This window comes from Diplotaxodon limnothrissa, linkage group LG1, assembly GCF_057381915.1.
Source record: "Diplotaxodon limnothrissa isolate DT_005_m linkage group LG1, D_limnothrissa_male_GT1.1, whole genome shotgun sequence".
Taxonomy (NCBI): domain Eukaryota; kingdom Metazoa; phylum Chordata; class Actinopteri; order Cichliformes; family Cichlidae; genus Diplotaxodon; species Diplotaxodon limnothrissa.
In genome coordinates, this window is record NC_140596.1 from 11872835 (window position 1) to 11891965 (window position 19131).

The window sequence follows — 19131 nt, forward strand, 5'->3', positions numbered from 1 at the left end:
GTTAAAAAAAAAAAAAGAGAATCAAGGTGTTGCAGTGGCCCATTAAAAGTCCAGACCTCAACCAAATTGAAATGCCGTGGTGGGATCTAAAGGGACCGGTACATACTGTAAACAAATGCCCACAAACCTCAGTTAACTGACGCAATGTTGTAACTCCATCCTGTAAAAATAACTGTTGCATTAGACAAGTAATTTTACTTTTTTCCATATCGCAGATGATAAAAGGACAATTTGCCACCCAAAATTAAGAGTGATAGCGGCAATATGTAATTTGATTTCCTGTCAAGTTTGTTTCTAGGGTGCACATTAATATAGTGTTTCCTACCCATAGTCTAGTACAAACTCTAGAATTTATTGGGTATCTTTACTTGATCAAGGCCATATAGTTATCGTCTCTTTGACCTAGAATAATAATTGGGCTCCTTTGACCTTCCATTGTTTTTTATTACATATATATCATCCTGATAAATCATAATGGCATGGTGTATGCAAAAGTGACTCTCATTAACTTTAATTACAGTGTGCCAAGTCATCTGAAGGCACTGTTTCGTCCCAAGAATCACCCAGATCCTCCCTCATGGCCACAGGCCCTGTCCTTCATCACCTGTGAAGGTGTATCTTATCTATTACTCCTGAATGGCTATTCATTAATCATTCCCTGATTCCAATCAGATGGTACTTGATGGTTAACATGGCTTTGTTTGGCCATCCTTCAGATGGTGGTATTGGTTTTTGGTTGACCATGGCACTATAGATCCTGCAGCCTATTGCTACTGGTACTTCTGTGTGCATAAGAGCAGCATTCCCCTATATATGTAGAAAACTGAGCCATGTAACTATGTGCAAACTGTTCGTCAGGAGTGTTGTGTTCTTAGCCTGACTTTGATATCCAAGTGTTTTAAATATTGGTTGGAGACCATAATCCTCTACTCATTGACAAAAAAACTTTCTACTAGTTTGACCAGAAACTGAGATGCAAAATTACCATCCCATCTCTTTGTCAATCACTAGAAGATGCTTGATGTGACTAATTGCCACAAATAGAAAATGGTGTGTGCAATGGAAGGAGATTGCAGGTAAAGAAAAAAAAAAAGAGGGAGATACAATAGAAATAGTTTGCTCTTGTGGCAGGATATCAATGGCACAAAGATGAAACAAATCAACCTTAGGTAGCCCCGGCTGTTAGCCAATCCATAGTAATCAGTGAGACTGCATTGAGCTCTCCGCTTCACGGACCCTTACCAATCAGCAGAGAAAACACAGATCTGTCATCTGTTTTCCTGTGCTCACTGATGGAGACAAAGGCCAGTGAGAGTAAAGTGTGGTAATTATTAGGGGTGCAACGATACACAAAATCCACGGTTCGGTTCGATACTTTGGTGTCACGGTTTGATGTTTTTTCGATACAAAAAAATGTTCATGCCTTTTTAATTTGTCATTTATTAAAATTATAAATATAGATTTTTAACTTGAAAGTACAGTTTTAAATTTAATGTTGCTGAAACAACAAAATAATAATAATTTTAAAAAATCCATCTGATCGAGAAATCACTCATCTTTGGAAAAGAGAATTTATTACAGAGAAATGGCTCTTTCCAAAATAAAAGCTATACTATCCGCTTCTTCTGGGCTATATTCTCAGCAGCATATTAAACATATCAGGTCCCCATAAGGACAATCATGTGCTAACGGCTGTCTAAATGACTCGGGTAAAGTTTGTAGCATGCGTGCTTTTTGTTTTTGTCTGCTTTCACTTGTCTTTGCACTAAGATGATGTCAGCGTAAATGTGCAGTCATATTCGTTGTGTTCCCACTAGTGCTGTCAGCGTTAATCTCGTTAAAATGACATTAACGCCATAACGCGGCAAATCTCCGTTAACGAGTTACCGCGGATCGCCCCGTGCGTGGGGCTGGACGGCGTCAACACGTTAACAAGCTAACTGTGCTAATGCACTAGTTCCCACCAATTGAGCATTGCGTGGCACATCCGAAATACTGTTTTACTTTTGTCCATGACGCACTTACCATCAGGGTCATGCTTCACATGAAAACCAAGATAGTTCCAAAGGCCAGATCTGAATGAGGGTGGGGGAGGTTCAATGTCGGGTAGCGTTGAGGCAGTTGCCATGTTGCAACGAGCTTAGCTTCTGTCTTGCTAGCTTGTGCTGTGCTCAGTGGATCTGCACTCGACAGTGCAGCCTCGGCGGAGTAGTCGAACGCAGATAACACAGGCAGCATCGTCAGAAGAAAAGCTGATAAAGTAAATAAAATTATCTTGTATTGTACCGAACCGAAAGCACTGTATCGAACGGTTCAATAGGGGTGCAACGGTACCGTTGCACCCCTAGTAATTATATATGAAGGGTGGGTAAGGAAACTGTGGCCCATGTATATTTCTGCCATAATGACCTTTTAAAGTCTTTTGTTCCCCACATTATTTGTCAGTCATTCAACAGTGTCCCGCTGGCTATCATTAGAAAATTGATTAGGGATTTGAACTAATGCATGCCCACTGCTAATGTCATAATACAGATGGCATGACTCACTTCAGCCTTGTTAAGGAGATTTTGTCTAATCTTGTCTTATGGACTAGTCTGGCAAAATGACTTCCAGAGGGATGTGCTGTGTCTATTTGTATTGATCCCCATTAATTGCTATGACAGGGAAATATAAAATTGTATGTTAGGTGTAATTCAGAAAATACCATGCATCTCCTCAGAGAGTGTGTAGACATAAAGGCAATGACGATACAGACAGAGACGCACATGCACACACACATTCACAAACACACATCTGTTTTTGTGTCTGGTGGCATCATGAAATGAACTTCCTGGTAGGCAGATGATTTGGCATCAGTGTGCTCAGGTTTTCATAACCTTTGGATGCCTCCCACCCTTGTCCTACAGAGAACCGAGGACAAAGCTCTGTCCTATCAGAGATGAATAATGAGCCTGTTGGCAAAAGAGACATTGCTAATGTTTTGCCCAAAACTCTAAAATCTGTCCCCAATGATAATGTATTCTATGCCTGTGCCAAACAGGTCTATATTTGAAAAAGTGATTTCATTGCAGATATGACTTATAAAACCTGTAGAGTGGAAACGCATTGTAATATCTGGCAGGTGTGTAGGCATCAAAATAAGGGCTTAGTTTGTTTTCCTGTAATTGATGTCTTTCCTGTGTGGTGGCATAGCTTTGTTTGTTTATGCTAATAAACAACACCAACTTGGGAATGTGGAATAATTCTTTATAAAGTCTTTAGGGTAATCCTTTGAATACAAAGCTTATTTACTTCATATTTTTTGCAATATTTCATGTTTGTTTTTTTTTATTAAGTGGAATAAGAGAGTGTATGGTAGAATAGTATACTGCAAGCAGAGTCTTCCTACCGTGAAAGGTTATGGTCATCAGAGGCAAAAAGGTCAGCTTCATGGGAGACAAAGAGGGTTTTCCTATAAAGACTGCAACATTTAACTTTTTCTTTTGAAACTCCAAGTCAGGGACCATACTCACAAAGCTGTTCCCCAGGGTAGATTATTGCTTTGTAGAAGAAAATCTTTGAACGTTAACGGTCTCTGTTTTTTCACCATCAACTCTCACTCTTGGACACACAGTTTTTGAAATGTCAGTTCTTTAGGGCAACAGTTCTAATTTTTGTTTCGCTTAGTGTAAGTAAATAGATCTGACTGTGAGTTTTTGTTCAGAGATCCCAGGAGAGTGGCATGCATGCTCAGCAGAGAGACTTCTCACTGCAACCTCCCTCGAACATATTGATCAGGAATGCTTATTGGCGTCAGCCCTGTGAATAAAATGCTGCTCTATTGAGTTCAGTTCCCCACTGGGCAACTGAATGAAGAGACAAAAACCTTTAGCACTTTTTTGTGGACTGCTATTCAGCTCAAATCCTAAGCCTAATGACGTCACCGGTAGGAAGAGAAAAATTGAAAATGGCACCTTTGTAAACTGCACCTTTTGAAATGACAATGTATATATCTGTTTTTCTTTTCTTTTCCCCCCTTTCTGTCAGTTTTATGTTATGTGTTGCAGCTTCTCCAGCAGATCGAGAAGAGCGCCGGATTTGGTGTTTATAAAATCAAGGGCAGATAAATAGTGTTGTTCTCCGGCTCTTCACTCAGAATCATTTGTTGACATCAGTGAGAAGAAGAGGCTTGACATGTGCATCCAGATACATATCCCTGCTGGAATCAACCATCCCATTAACATTTAAAACCCTGGAACATGAAAAATGACAGTGTTTATACAGATTCAGAGTACAGAATGAGCAACCTTCTGTATCCACATTATAGCAATTTTTAAGTTATAGTGTGGTGTGAGGAGTGGGAAATAAACTTTTCATATTTTTATTCTTGTGATTTTAAGCACTTAAATGTTGTGGGAAAAATGATTGTTTTTTTTAATCTCTGAAATCATTTGAAATAATCCAACATGTTGAGTCCACTCAGTATGTGTTTTAAAATTAGAACCTTTTGATCTGCCTCTAACTTTTCACCCTTTTGATCTGTTTGACTTCAATTCATCGTGTTTTCCCTGAGCCTCAGAATGACTTTATGTAGTCAAGTGATTTCCCATATATCATTTATTTATTTAGTAATTAATTTATTTGTGTATTAATCTATGAGCTATGTATTTAATATTAAATAATGCACAGTCCTTCATGAGATTTTACGATAAACTTCGGGCTTTCTCAGTGGTCCTTTGTTTTCTGTTTGGTTGGAATATAGGGCAGTACAGTTTGGGTGCTCTTGTCAGAGACAGTTTGTGTGCTGCTATTTCGTAACAGTTTTTTGCGGCAGCCGGGGTTTAAGAGACCTTTCCTGGGTAGTGTGTGAGCTCCTGTCGTCCCCTTCACAGGTGAGGAGACATAAGAAGGGTCCAGACAGTTATGGAGGAGTGAGTGCTCAGAGGAAGAACGTTTGGGGGCAACTGAGCTGGCCAGGAGGCTGGGCTCAGTATCGCTATCTGGTGTAGCATAGCCACTCTTATCCTCTTGTAACTCCTCTTGCTCCTCCTCTTCATCATCGTCACAGCACAATGCATGGTACAGAATTTTGTCACTGAAGCGGACTCTTTCTCTTGTGCCAGAGGTACGGGAAGTCTTGTGGCTGTGCGTGGAGCTGCTGGCCTCCTCGCTCGATGAATCTGGAGTAATAATGCGTGGCCCATTGGGGATGGGCAGCCCGCCATTCATCTGAGAGTAGACAGACGCAGTGGTGGGGGGTGGGGTGGGGGTTTGTGTTTGGGTGAGGTTGGTCCCACGACCCATCTCCTGCTGTGGATCTCCTGGTTGCCCGCAAGATCTGCGAGCGGCTGCACCAGCAGCCTCCAGATAACTGCAGAACTCCCAGCTGTCAGAAAGGACATCTGCATTGAGGAAGTCCAATCGGAAGGCCTCTCCCAAGCCCCGCTCACTGCTGGACGTGCTGCTGGCTGTGGCCACGGTCCAGTCATCTGGCTCCAGGTCAAAGTCAAAGTCAGACGTTAGTTTATCGATTTGACCCACCACCTGTGAAAGAGAATAAACAGTTTTAGGTAAAATATTTTTTAACCTTAACAGCCACAAAGATCCAATCATAAATCTCTGAACAATGGTTCATATATTTAAGAATTGCTACTAAATTTTTTATGTTGTGCCAAGATTTCCAGAGAATGAATCAATAGCCAACTGTAGTGACTTTTACCTCATGACCTCAAGTTAATGATAAACTTCTCTAAAGCTAATGGATTGGAGGACGAAGAGGCTAAAGCCAGCTCAATATGTAAGATCTTGAAGATACAGAACCAGCGGCTGCAGGAAAAAGTAACGGCGCTTGAGGGTTCCTCACGGCGCCAGAATATTAGAATATCGGGTATTAGAGAAGGATCCGAAGGCAGTAATATTGAGGATTACGTGAAGAATTTGCTGTCTGAGGCTCTGGACATTGAGATGGGAGATTACTACGAAATAGATAGAATCCATCGAGTGGGGCCAGCTTTTCCGAAGCCCACGGCGGACTCCAGACCGAGACACATTATTGTTCGCTTCCTACGGGATAAAGCCAAGATGTCCGTGCTGGCGGCTGCCAAAAAAAAGGGGCAGATCGTTTGGAAAGGCATGAGAGTTCTTTTTTTCCAGGATTACGCTCAGGAGGTACAAGAAAAACGCAGGAAGTTTGATGAGGTGCGCCGCTTGTTGCAACAGTACAAGATTGGCTATTCTCTTCGTTTTCCGGCTGTTATGACTTTTTCAGTGGATAACCAGTATCATCAGTTTTCCAACCCAGCTGAGGCTAAGCAATTTCTAAGCGGCCTGGATTTGGTTAACATTCCGGGTGATGTAGATTAAGAGGATTTGATAAGCTATGGGTTGGTTTACTTCTGAGGGGGGGGGGGAGACGTAAGGAGGGACACCATCTGGGATTTTTTTTTGAGTGCCACGGACCTGCGATTTTTTTTATGTTTTCATGTTCTTTTGTTTTTTTGTTTGTTTTTTTTTTTTTTTTTTTTTTTTTTTTTTCTTCTTTTCTCGTGTTTGGTTTTGTTGTTGGTTTTGATGGTATGGTACCAACTGTCCCGTATAGACCTAATTTTTGGATCATTGAGTTGTCTCATGTTACTGGCTCTAAGAGTTGTTATATGGGTAAATGGGATATTCCTCTGGATAAATTTGTATAATAATTCGGCTCACATGGTGTGATGGAGTTATGTAAAATTGTGTCGTGGAATATAGCGGGTTGTCATAATGTTATTAAAAGGAAGAAAATCCTCACATATCTGAAACAGAAAAAGACTGATATAGCCCTGATTCAGGAGACCCATCTTGATGAGGCCGAATCATTAAAGCTTAAAAGAGACTGGGTGGCGCAAGTTTATTTTAGTGCATTTTCGGCTAGAAAAAGAGGGGTGGTCATATTGATTAGAAGAAACTTGGATTTTCAGGTCTTTAAGCATTATACAGATCAGGAGGGTAGATGGGTGGTTTTGGATGCATGTTTACAGGGGCGGAAAATGACATTGGTCAATATATATGCTCCTAATTCTCCTCAGCCACAATTTTTTCATGAAGTCTGTAACATGGTGCGGACTATAGGTAACACACACATTGTAATTGGAGGAGATTTTAACCGGGTCAGGGATGTCTTATTGGATAAATCTTCTTGTACTGGACTAAGCAAGGACCCAACAAATGCTGCGGTGGACGTGATGTCAGAGGAACTGAGTCTAGTAGATATATGGAGACTTCTTCATCCTCAAGAAAGAGACTATACCTTTTTTTCGCATCCTCACTCAACCTACTCCAGGATAGATTACTTTTTGGTGTCCCGTTCTTTGGCAAGTCAAACTATTGGGTCCTCTATTGGTAACATTGCTATATCGGATCATGCTCCCATTGACCTTGTTCTTACTGACACTGATAATATTAAACCGTCACCTAGGTGGCGCTTGAATAACTCAATATTGAAGAATAAGGGTCATTGCGAATGTATAAGGGAAATGATAAAGGAGTTTTGGTTGTACAATGAGGGCTCTATTGACGACGTTGGAATGACCTGGGATGCTTTTAAGGCCTATTTAAGGGGGCGCCTTATTCAATATTGCTCCTTGATTAAAAAAGCTGAGAGGGATAAGCTGATGAAGTTGGAACAGGATATCAAGGAGCTTGAAAAACAACATATGTTGCTCCCAGAGAGGGACTTATGGAACAAATTAATTAAATTTAAATTTGAGATGAATAGCATATTGGAGAAAAAAGTGGAATATGCAATGTTTTGTCTAAATCAGAAGTACTTTGAACAAGGGGAGAGAACAGGTAAAATGTTGGCACACAGGGTTAAGCAGATAAAATCTAGTAACCTTATACCATCTATTTTTGATCCTAGTAATAATAATAAGTTGACTACTAGTAAAAAAGAAATAAATGATATTTTTACTAAATATTATCAGGAGCTGTACACTTCTAATGGACTGGTGGAGGAACAGAGGCTGTCAGATTTCTTCTCTTCTATTAAAATTCCCAGCCTGTCGGAAGATCAAAGAAGTATATTAGAAGGTAAGATTACATTAATTGAAGTTAAGCAGGCAATCGGCAGCCTTAGAGTGGGTAAATCTCCAGGTAATGATGGATTTCCATCAGATTTTTATAAGGTGTTTGTGGACGAACTAGCTCCAAGACTACTGTCGGTATATCAAGATGCGTTTCAAAGAGGGAGACTACCGTTTAGTATGCGATCGGCAGTGATCACGTTATTACATAAAAAAGGGAAAGACCCACAGCATTGTGGGAATTATCGCCCAATTTCATTAATTAATGTGGATGAAAAAATTATTTCTAAGATATTAGCTTTTAGGCTTGAAAAAGTTCTTCCGTATTTGGTGCATAGGGATCAGGTCGGTTTTGTGAAAAATAGAAGCTCTGCGGATAATCTACGTAGGTTATTGCATATACTCTGGAAGAGCAGGACTAAGCTAGACCCTGTCGTTGCCTTCTCTTTGGACGCAGAGAAAGCTTTTGATAAAGTTGAGTATCCTTTTCTGTTTCATACCTTGAAGAGATTTGGTTTCGGTCCCTTTTTTAGGCAGTGGATTCAGGTGGTATACACAGATCCAATGGCTACAGTTATTACCAATGGGATAATGTCACCCTCATTTTCGTTAAGTCGGGGTACTAGACAAGGTTCACCCTTATCACCTCTCATTTTTGCTCTGTTTTTGGAGCCTTTAGCCATAGCTTTACGTGAATGTAAGAAAATTAGAGGGGTGGATTTGGGTCAAGAAGAACATAAAACTTTTTTGTATGCAGATGATATTTTACTGATTTCAACTAACCCAGAACAGGCTGTTCCTGCAATTTCCTCAATTATTGATTCTTTCTCTGTAATCTCTGGATACACTATAAATTGGTCTAAGTCTGAAGCTATGCCTATTTCTAAATTGTGTCCGCCTGTTATGAGGAGTTCATGGCATTTCAAGTGGAAGCCCGAGGGTCTGACTTATTTGGGGATTAAATTGACCCCTGGTTTAGACAACATAATGAAAGTAAATATTTCCCCAGTGATTCAAAACATCCGTTCGCTGTTGCAGAATTGGGTTAAAATAAATCTGTCCCTTTTGGGCAGAATTAATTTGGTGAAGATGATTATTGCCCCTAAACTTCAGTACTTTCTTCACATGTTACCGATAGCAGTCCCACATAATTTGCTAAAGCTTTATAATACATGTGTAGAGGGTTTTGTGTGGGCAGGTAAAAAGCCATTGTTCAATCGGTCTAAATTATATGCTGCTAAAGAGAGTGGTGGGTTGGCATTGTCTAAGATGGTCTGGTATCATTACGCTTTCTCCCTCTCTCAGTTAGTTAAGATACATAATTCCTCTACTGATAAGCCATCATGGGTTGGGATTGAGGAAAGTCTTGTGGCCCCTTCGTCTTTAGAGGCCTTCCTTACTCAGAAGGGTAGGCCAGTACCGTTTAAAGATCCAGTACTGTCTTTCATGCAAGAGACCTGGCTTAGAGCTCACCAATATACCAACAGCAGCCCTTATCTCACCGCTAGAGCCTCTATTTGGTATAATAAGAAAGTATTAATAGGGAAGAAACCGGTCTGGTGGGAGGCTTGGGCTAGGACAGGTATTAATCAGATGGGGGACCTATTTGGGCAGACTGGCATGAAATCGTTTGCAGAAATCAGACGAGAATTCAATTTGGATCCAAGGGAAATTTGGAGGTTTTTTCAAATAAGACATTGTATTAAAGCCATTTTGAAAAATAATCTAGACCCTCCATCTAGTGTTCAGAAGATGTTTGCAACCCCTGACAATAACAGAATCAGGGCATCTAAATTTTATGGGAGCTTCAGAGAGGCACATGCTCCCAGTTTGGGGGGACTGAGGCGGTGTTGGGAGAAAGATCTGGGTATCCAGATCTCAGAGGACAGTTGGAAGATGCTGATCTCATCATGGTATGTTTGCTCACCTGAAACACAGTCTCAACTTATCCAGTACAAGTTGCTTCACAGAAACTATTGGACACCCAGTAAATTAGTCAGGTTGAAGCTCGCAGATAAGGACATTTGTTGGAAATGTCAGCAGGAAGTCGGGACTCTAGTTCATATGTTGTATACATGTCGGAAAAATGATTATTTGTGGGATGGGATCATCAACTTGGTGAATGATATTTTTAAACTTAATCTTTCTAAATCTCCAGCTATATGCGTCCTGGGCCTACTACCTGACGATAACATTCTCTCAAAAAAACAGAGATTGTGGATGCGTCTGGCTTTTATAACTGGTTGCAGGGTAATTCTTAGGCATTGGAAGTCATCCAGCCCCTGTTCTTTCAAGGAATGGACCGAACAAATGTCTAGGATGGCATCATATGAACGGGTTATGTATAGAATGAAGGGAAGAGAAGATATTTTTGAGCAGGTCTGGGGTCCCTTTTTGCGGTACATTGACAATGTCTCTTAGACATTATGATAAATGGTCTCTTAGAGGGATATTTCATGTGTCATTGGTATTTTGGTTGTTGTCTTTTTTTTTTTTTTTTTTTTTTTTTTTTTTTTTTTTTTTTTGCACCAGGGGGTTTTACCCTTATTCGTTTTTGTTTTTGCTGATGTTTTCCAGGAGGCGGTGTATTATTTTGTTTCTCCTGGGTTTTATTTATTTTATTTATTTATTTATTCATGTAATTTTTTTTTTTTTTTTTTTTTTTTTTTTTTTTTTTTTTTTTTTTTTTTGTTTGTTAGTGTGTTGTTTGTTTGCTTGTCTTAGTTTGTTTGTTTGTTTAGAAATGGACAGAGAACTGACAGTATGATTATTGCAGTTGTATATTTATTTATTAATGTTTCTGTCCATCCAAAAATATTAATAAAAAAAAAAAAAAAAAAAAAAAAAAGCTAATGGATTAGTTTAAGCAATATCTGGTGCAATTATGTCTCTCTTAGATTGAATTGCATTTACTTTCCTAACTCCTGTTTTGGAATCGAGATCTAATTCTACTTCTTGTTAGTTTACGACCAAGCGCTTACAAAAATTCAACTTGACCTTTACTTTATGTTTAGTCCTATAGTAAGTAGCATAAAGTGCATTTTACCTCCAATATGTCCTTGTTATCATTTACCTCCAAAGGCCTCTGTGTCCAAAGGTAAGCTTACGAAGGCAAAATAATTAGGATAAAAGCTAAAAGTTACATTTCTGAAAAAATGATGCGTAATAATGTATATTAAGCTTTATATACATAGCAAAAAGTGCACGTATCACCTGTTCTGTTTTGGCTGGACTTTTATATGCTAACATAATTAGAACACATAGCATGTGCACTTTTGCCATTTTTGCATATTTATGTCATGAATGCATATTGAAAAAGAAATATTTTTGCACTTGTAGGAAAAAATGCAACGAGGGGATAATGGTCTTACTTTTTGCAGACACAGTACATGAATAGACCGACTCCAATTATATGAAATCTCTAGATGTTTCGCATGCCCCTGAATTGCCCCCCACTGGGAAGTTTAACAAAAGCCAACATTTACTCAGTTTGCCTTTACAGCTTGCCATTACTCTCTTTTGATCCATAAATCTATAATTGTTTGTTCATAGTTTGGAAATTGTCTTTATTTCCACCAAGCTTTTCCTCAGACAGGTGTTAAAAAATTTGCTTCATGTTATATTAAGACAAAATTAAACAATCCTTTGGAATGAGCCTGTAGCATGAAAGAGACTTGAGACAGAAAAGGCACCACGTGCACCAAAGAATCCTCTCAGACCAAGCTGTGTATCCTAAATCCAGTAGCTGATTCATTTTAAAATGAGATAAACCTTCTTAGACCTATAGCTTTACAGTATGAACCCCTAATCCAGTGCTTTTGATGCCTGCACTTTGATGTTAATTGTAGTGCTATTGTAATGCCCATGTCAAACAAAATAAACTCAAATGTTCACCTGCTGCACAGAAATGTACCACAAAAGCATTTCATTTATTGTTACCTCAAAATTAACCTCAATGCCTTTGTCATCAGCAGCAGTGTTGAGTGTTTGATGAATAGAAAGCACTTCAGTGGAAATCATGCTGGTTTGCTGACAGCACCTAAAATCCGAGCCCTCTATACTTGACATTTTAGCACCTTTAATCAGCATGTTCTGCTCTCAACAACAATCTATTGTGAAATGAAAACACTCAGCATTCATGTAGCTTGTAAATGATACATTTCCCTAAACTATTCAGCAATTAAGCACAGTGTTTTGAACTCAGAAAACTTTTTTTTAGAATGTGTACACCTCGATTTGCCCTGTAATTGCTGCCGAACAGCAGAGAAAGTGTAGTTTCACCCTGAGATATGATCTGTTTTCGCCCCCCCATAATTATTTGCAGTGCTTGCTTCTTTCTGACTCTTATGACTACAAAATGAGTATGCTTGTATCAAAAACTCCAAGTCTTATCTCTGTATGTGGAATTGCTATTGTAATTCATTCTTTGTCCAACTTTAAAAGCTGTAAATTCAAACTTGCTGCTCGTGTGCTCAATAAAAAGCTTAAGAATAAAACTGAATCAATCTTCCATCCTAAATTTGGCTCAAGCATGGTTAGATTCTCCTTGCTGCTGTTTTATCTCAATCCTGAATTTTTCTTGGTGCTGATAAGTCAAAGCACCTGCATTTTGAATCTGGCTGCATACCTCTGCACGCACAGCATTGGCTCATCTGTCAATGAGCTTCTCTGCAGATCTGCCAGTTATGGCATCGTGCACCTCATGAGTACCTGGACTGTGCTTTTCCACTGGCATGCTGCCCGGAGGGAACTAGGCTGTATGAATCCTCTAATCCTTGAATTACTCCACCTGTTTGCTGTGTGATTTGCAGACTTTTACTCATGGAGCTGTTAATGTAAGATGTTTTCAGGGCCAGAGGAGTCTGAATAGCTTTGTTTACTTGATTGCAAAACCTAATTTAATCAGTGTGTTAAAAGAATAGCTATCAGATGTATTTCTCAACCCTGCTATTAAACCCGAATTTATTATTGTTTGGTTAGTAGTTATTGCCATGAGCAACAAGTCATTTTTATATATCTTCTAATTTGCGTTTAAACAGATGGAGCACTTACAGCATACCGTGGTAAGTTCAGAGAAAGGTAACAGGTAATGCACAAATCAAGATTCTAGTTGCCAAATACATAGTGTTTGCTGTACCTCTGCAGTGACCCTGAACCTGCTTATTTTCTATTTTAAAAGGCATTCCTGCATGCTTCAACTGTTTAGCGTGACCTCTCCCTGCAGTATGTAGTGGGCTAATTTAGCTTGATAACAGTTTCAGCCTGAAGGATCTGCTGATTCTTTTTGTTACAATGCTGCACATGCTCAATGCAACAACAAAGAAGTCTAGTCTCTGCTTTTTTTCCTCCAGAGTGTGTGATGAAGGATCTATGGATGGAATTGGATGAGAAGATTATTTTAGCACAAAGGATGAATGAACACATAAGGAACAAGTTATTAACACTGTGCACAATGTGTTGGAAATAGCAGATGCATTATGAGAATGCATTACGAAGTAATTATGAAACGTGTAACACGGAACTTTATTTCATGTGGACATCACTGCACGTGGGTTATTAATCATATACTGGAAAAATAAATAAATAAATGAAAGCATTCCAGAGATCATGTACACAAACAAGCTATAACCCCCCCCCCCCTGTGCGTATGGTTTTTATTGTCTGAAACATAGGCCTACAAGGTAAATAGTTGTTAGCTCATAAGGTGCTTATATTGAGTTCTCTTTTGTTTTTATTTCCTCCAAAAATGTAAAAATTCTGGAAGCTTAAAGTTGTGATAAACCTCTGGAGTCAGGCTGTGTATCCCCAACAGACTTCACGGCACATTCATACTACAAAGTTTATGATGCGGTGATGGCATATCCTTGTGACTGAAAAGACTCCATTTGCAACACAGTTAAGCAGTAATGTGTAGTATAAGCATGGATATAAAGTGCTGGGGATTAGACTTTAACTTCAGTCTATAATTTTCTCTCCATGCCTCTGCTGACAACTTCACTTACTTGCTTTACTGTAAATGCTGTCTTATAGAAGCTATTAAAAAGTATGATGACTATAACAATAACTATGATTTTCTGTGTGGGAATGGTAAGCAGAACATGATTTGTTTATTTTAGATTAACGGTTGCCCAGGAAGAATCGCACACACAAACTGAGTAATAAATGGCATTGTAAATTTTTTTTCTGTTTCATTGCACACTATCAGCCAGCAGTCACAAGTCAATTGAGAGCATATCACCTGATCAACAGAGAGTTGAGTCATTTCAAAGCTCTTTGAGGTGCTTTAAAAGAGAGGCTGCCTCAGTAGCATCAGGTGAGGTTTTATTACTGTACCTCAACACCTGTCTGAAATGATGGTCTGGGTAATTGAGGGTCAGACTGAAAGAGGGCACCCTCCAGCCTTGTCTGTAACAGAAAGGCAGAGTGACGGAAAAGACAGGCAAGGATTATCTAGCACAGATTTGTGTAAAAACTATTAATGAAGCCCCCCCTCAGGAGTGGTGATTTTTCTGTAATATTCAGCACCACCTGGTCTCTTGATTTATTTATTGTAGCTGGGCACCTGATTTCTTTCTCCCAAAGTGAGTGTCTTTTCTCTCTTGCGGCTAATTAAAATTGTACCAGAACATTAGTACTGTAACATTTTTTCCCAGATCTGATGTTTAATATGTTGTTGAAAATTTCAGACAGAGGTCAAAATCAGCAAATGTGAAAATTTAGGTGTGAAATTGCCTCTGATGAGGAGGGTATATTTACCACATGTTCTAATCACTCAGTTGGTCTTTAAGCAGATGTTTAACTGGAATTGCTTGTTTTGATGCGCATTGATGGTTTTCTGTGTGGAAAGATTTTTGTTAGCTGTCTAGTAAACAGATGGGAATTACAATTCTTTGCAAGTCTTACATAAAAGTGCATCTTTAACATGTTTCTAATGATGCCAGTAGAAAGGGTATCTGGTTTTCCATATGCATTACATATTTTAGTGTTTACCAGAAAGTAGAAAACAGCTCTGAAATATGCTATCAGTAGCAATGCAGTTTGTACATATGTAAAAAACAAATCAGGTGTGAGTTACCAAAATAAATGAGACATAACACCCTCACTGGGTTCATTTGAAATGCACGCAGTATGAGTGAATTTTCTGTGGATCACTTCATTACGCTGTGTTCAAGTGGCCTCTCTCCATCTGTTCCTGTGCCACCCGTTCTTCCAGGAGTCATTTTCAGAGCAGACTGAGAGAAGTTTGCAGTGCTTGTTCGTTAATTATGCAGCATCCAGCGTCTAGCATAGCTTTGCTTTTTTTTCATGGGAAAATCTCAAATGTTCAGAGGCGCTATTCAAACAAATCTAAGTGTTATTTCTTTCTCAACATGTCACAATAGATTTCCAGCCCTCCACTGTGCAGCACTTTCAGCACTGAAAGCGGTTAATGCCAGTTAGGAAGTCTCAGCAATTATCAAAATGGCCTTGCATGCTGGCTTTGTAAGTAAAGGCTTCACAAATATTGTTTTAATGCAGTTAACTCCAGCAGTTTTGCAGCTCCTTCTTACTCTGTATCCTCTCCTTATTTCCCCTCAATTGAATTCTCCTCAAGCCGAGAAGAGGGAGGCATCCAAGCCACTCATATTTTTGTGATATGGTTTATCTTATCCCCCAGAACCTAATTTATCATCCCCGACTTACTCTGAAAGGACATATTTACCAGATTCACTAGCAAAATTGTCCAGTGACTTGTAAACTTGTGCAGTCTCTTCCAGACATCTTTATTCACTACTGGATAAAATGGAATTCTGGGAGCATTTTAAAATTTGTAATGTACTGAACATTACCCTGCTGTATGTGAAGAACATGCAAGTATTTCATATCTGCACAGAATGCTGCTTGGCTTGAGAGTTTAGACTTCATTGAGTAAAAGCTTCGGGGAGAAATTTACACATGACATTGTTTGCTTGGAGTGTGATTAGGGTTGCGCATCGGGGCAGAGTAATGCAGTACCATTGATAACAACTTAACCACAGTGTCTCTGTTTCAAAACGGAGCAAACTACAAACTAATTTATGAATCACTTTAATAAAGCTTAACATTTTTTCAGCTGCCCTTCAGAATATATTTTTCCAGACTGTGTGAACTTAGGTTAATGCAGAGGAATAGATGCTGCATCATTCCCCCCTAATCATATGCATGAAAGGAGACGGGGCTGCTTAACAGAGGGTTTGCAAACGTGATTCAGATGACAAATGAATATCCGTTACTCTTCATGTCAGATAATATGCACACGCAAGCAAGGTCTTGAAAAATCTTGTGTAACATAAAAAGTGGATGAGAGACAAGATCCAAAGCATTGTCTAGTCTCAGTTTTGTTTTTTTGTCTTGTCAGATCCCCCAGTTTTTATTTTATTTACAGTTGAATAAAAATGTTTTCAAACATACAAAGAAAATCTGTTGATATAACAGGTGTGAAATACTTCCGTTGTGCTGCTTTGCCGTTAGCTTCCCCCATGTTTCCTCAGCTGTCCTGCTAGGTGTGCTAAAGAACAACAGTGATTTGAACAGTTCATCACATTGTTACAGTATCTTATTTATGGTTTTGAATCTGGAGCAGATAGTTATCTGATCCAAATCAGTGCAGTTTGGTGCATCCCTCTAATCACAGCAGAGTCAATGGTGTCGCTGATTTACGGTATGATATATAATACATTAAGTATCTTGACAGACCTAATTTCAGCTTATTTATCACATCAGAATTTTCCCCCTAAAATCTGTATTGACATCTTACCCCAGAAAACCTATTATCACCCAGTGTGTAACTGAATCATTGTGCCACTGATCTTGGACCGTTCTGTGGGACATGTTACAAAAATTAAAGAAGACCTACTTGAGATCGGTTAGCTTCTCATGCATTTCCGTTGTACAAAATTCCATAGTACTTTGTACTAGCCAAGTATATTGAGCATGGTCGGGATTTGAATACAGTTCACTCTGCAGACCAATGAGTCACTGGGCAGAAGACATTGCAGACAAGCTAGGGGGACCTGATTAGGGTCAGGCCATCTTGATTGCTCAGATGTATTGCTTAGTGTTGGCACAGGGATAAATGTCCTTTGAAGTGTTCGCTGGAAGCATTTGGTGTAATTATCCTGTCATGAGAGGGGCTATAAGCTTGAGACTTCATTAGGCACATGCCTGCTGCTTTTTCATCTTTTCTCAAAAAACACTCATCTTTATGGAGGCCTTAAAGTGCTAAACAACGCTGTGATGAGCGTACGGCCAGTACCTCCTGACAACTCACTAATCAAAAGCATCATTACAAACTTCAGCACATAATGGGCCTCATTTATCCCTGTGGGGCTTTAGAAGAGGTGGGCTTCTGAAGTCCCTGTAGGCCTGGGCAATCAACCACTTTCTTGGCCAAATTTAGGTCATTAGACTGTTAGACTGGACTGTCTTGTATTCGAACTCTATGGCAAATTTGGAAGGTTTATCATATCATACTTCGAGCGGCTATGGGTTGTACAATCAGTGAGGGAGGAAAATGGGAAGATTGTCTTCCAGCAATAGGGAGGTAGCAGATGCAGCATGTGTTGGTGCTGGCAGAGCACACTGATCATTTATTGAGGTTCTCCTTCATTGCTTCTATCCGTGTTGAGAGGCCTAGTGCCGGTAATGACCAGAAAAAGATGGTAGGGCCACGCTACGGGGCTCCTCAGTCTGTCTGCTTCCTTGAGATAGCAGGTGGATTAGGCCTGTGTACCGTCAGGTCATGCTGGTCACATGCAAGGAAAAATGGATCATGTGAGTGCAGTCAGGCCACACTGACCCATTTTAATGACTCAGAGTTTTTATTAGCAACATGGTGTCTTTCTGTCAAAGGCCAGTGAAGGTGTAAAGCGATAGTAGTTTATATGTGTTTTTGTGGGTTGGGTTGAAGGGTAAATGTATTTGACCTGCACTGGAAAATGGGGGGAATCTCTTGGGCAGAGGGTAGAATACCACAAACTGCAAGTCTGTCTCCATGCCAGCCAATAAGCAGATAATAAGTGTATCCCGACGAGGGGGAGATGGGGAAATACACAGTCCATTCTATAGCTGCATGCTTATCCCATTTTATGCCAATGACTAATCATAATTTCAATGTTTTAAATAAATTTAGATTTAGCGTACTTACAGTTGATCTGATTTGTTACAGTAACAATTTCTCATGTAATTCCCACTATGGCAGTAAATTGGTGTAAACATGTTACTACATTAACATATCACAGCAGAATATAAACACATTTTCTGGGCTGTCAAAGCTCATTTGCATCAGGCGATGTGCATAGTCGAGCAAACAGTTAATGTTGATGGAATATTAAATATATACCCATCTCATTACTGACTGAATTAATATGTTGAAATAATTGAAGTTGGGTGCATCTTGGGGTTTGAGTTATTTATTTGTGCTGTATTTTAGTGGAGAGCACCGACATATATAAGCAGCAACAGTGGTAGTCCAAGCTTTACATCGTTTGAAATGGTTTTGATCAGCATTGGCCAAAATAGTCAGGCAAACAAAGATGTATATCTGCATGTTAGTCTCCATCTTCTAAATTTGTAAATTCTAATAATCACTTGTAAAACACCTCAGAATCAAAATGATTTTATGAAAAGAAACAGGAAACAGATGCATGAAGGGGCAGACAGATTGAAAAGCCAAACAGAAGGTGAAAGACTGACAGGGAAAAAAATCATAATCTTCATGCAGTTTTATTTTTACTTTTAACTTATTTTTTTATTCTTCTGTCTGCTTTACTCCTGCTTTTCTATCCATCTGTGAGGACATATTCATACCTTTAAAAATATGTTCTACAATAAAACACCATTTGCACCTCTCACATTACCACTGACATGCAGATTCACACATTGCCATTGATCACCTGCTCTCTTTCTGTAATTAAAAGTCCTTACAATGCAGTCGTCTTTCCTGGGTTGTGGCTGAAAATATTGCCTAACAACACATCAGTAATGAAGCAGGAGTTACTTTTTTTCCCCCAAACTCTAGGAGTGTAAATGGAATTGCAAACCCAGCACACCAAGTTGTTAAAAAACTAACTTG

General features: G+C 39.3%; 1 protein-coding gene across 1 annotated transcript in view; it reads right to left on the bottom strand.

Annotated features, from left to right (window-relative positions):
* Positions 1 to 4704: 4704 nt before the first annotated feature.
* insyn1 (inhibitory synaptic factor 1) overlaps positions 4705 to 19131 on the bottom strand; it is a 52298-nt gene continuing 37871 nt past the window's right edge. The window contains exon 2 of the mRNA XM_085352795.1: positions 4705 to 5523. Coding sequence (XP_085208921.1) covers positions 4705 to 5523 — 819 coding nt within the window. The remainder of the gene's footprint in view (positions 5524 to 19131) is intronic.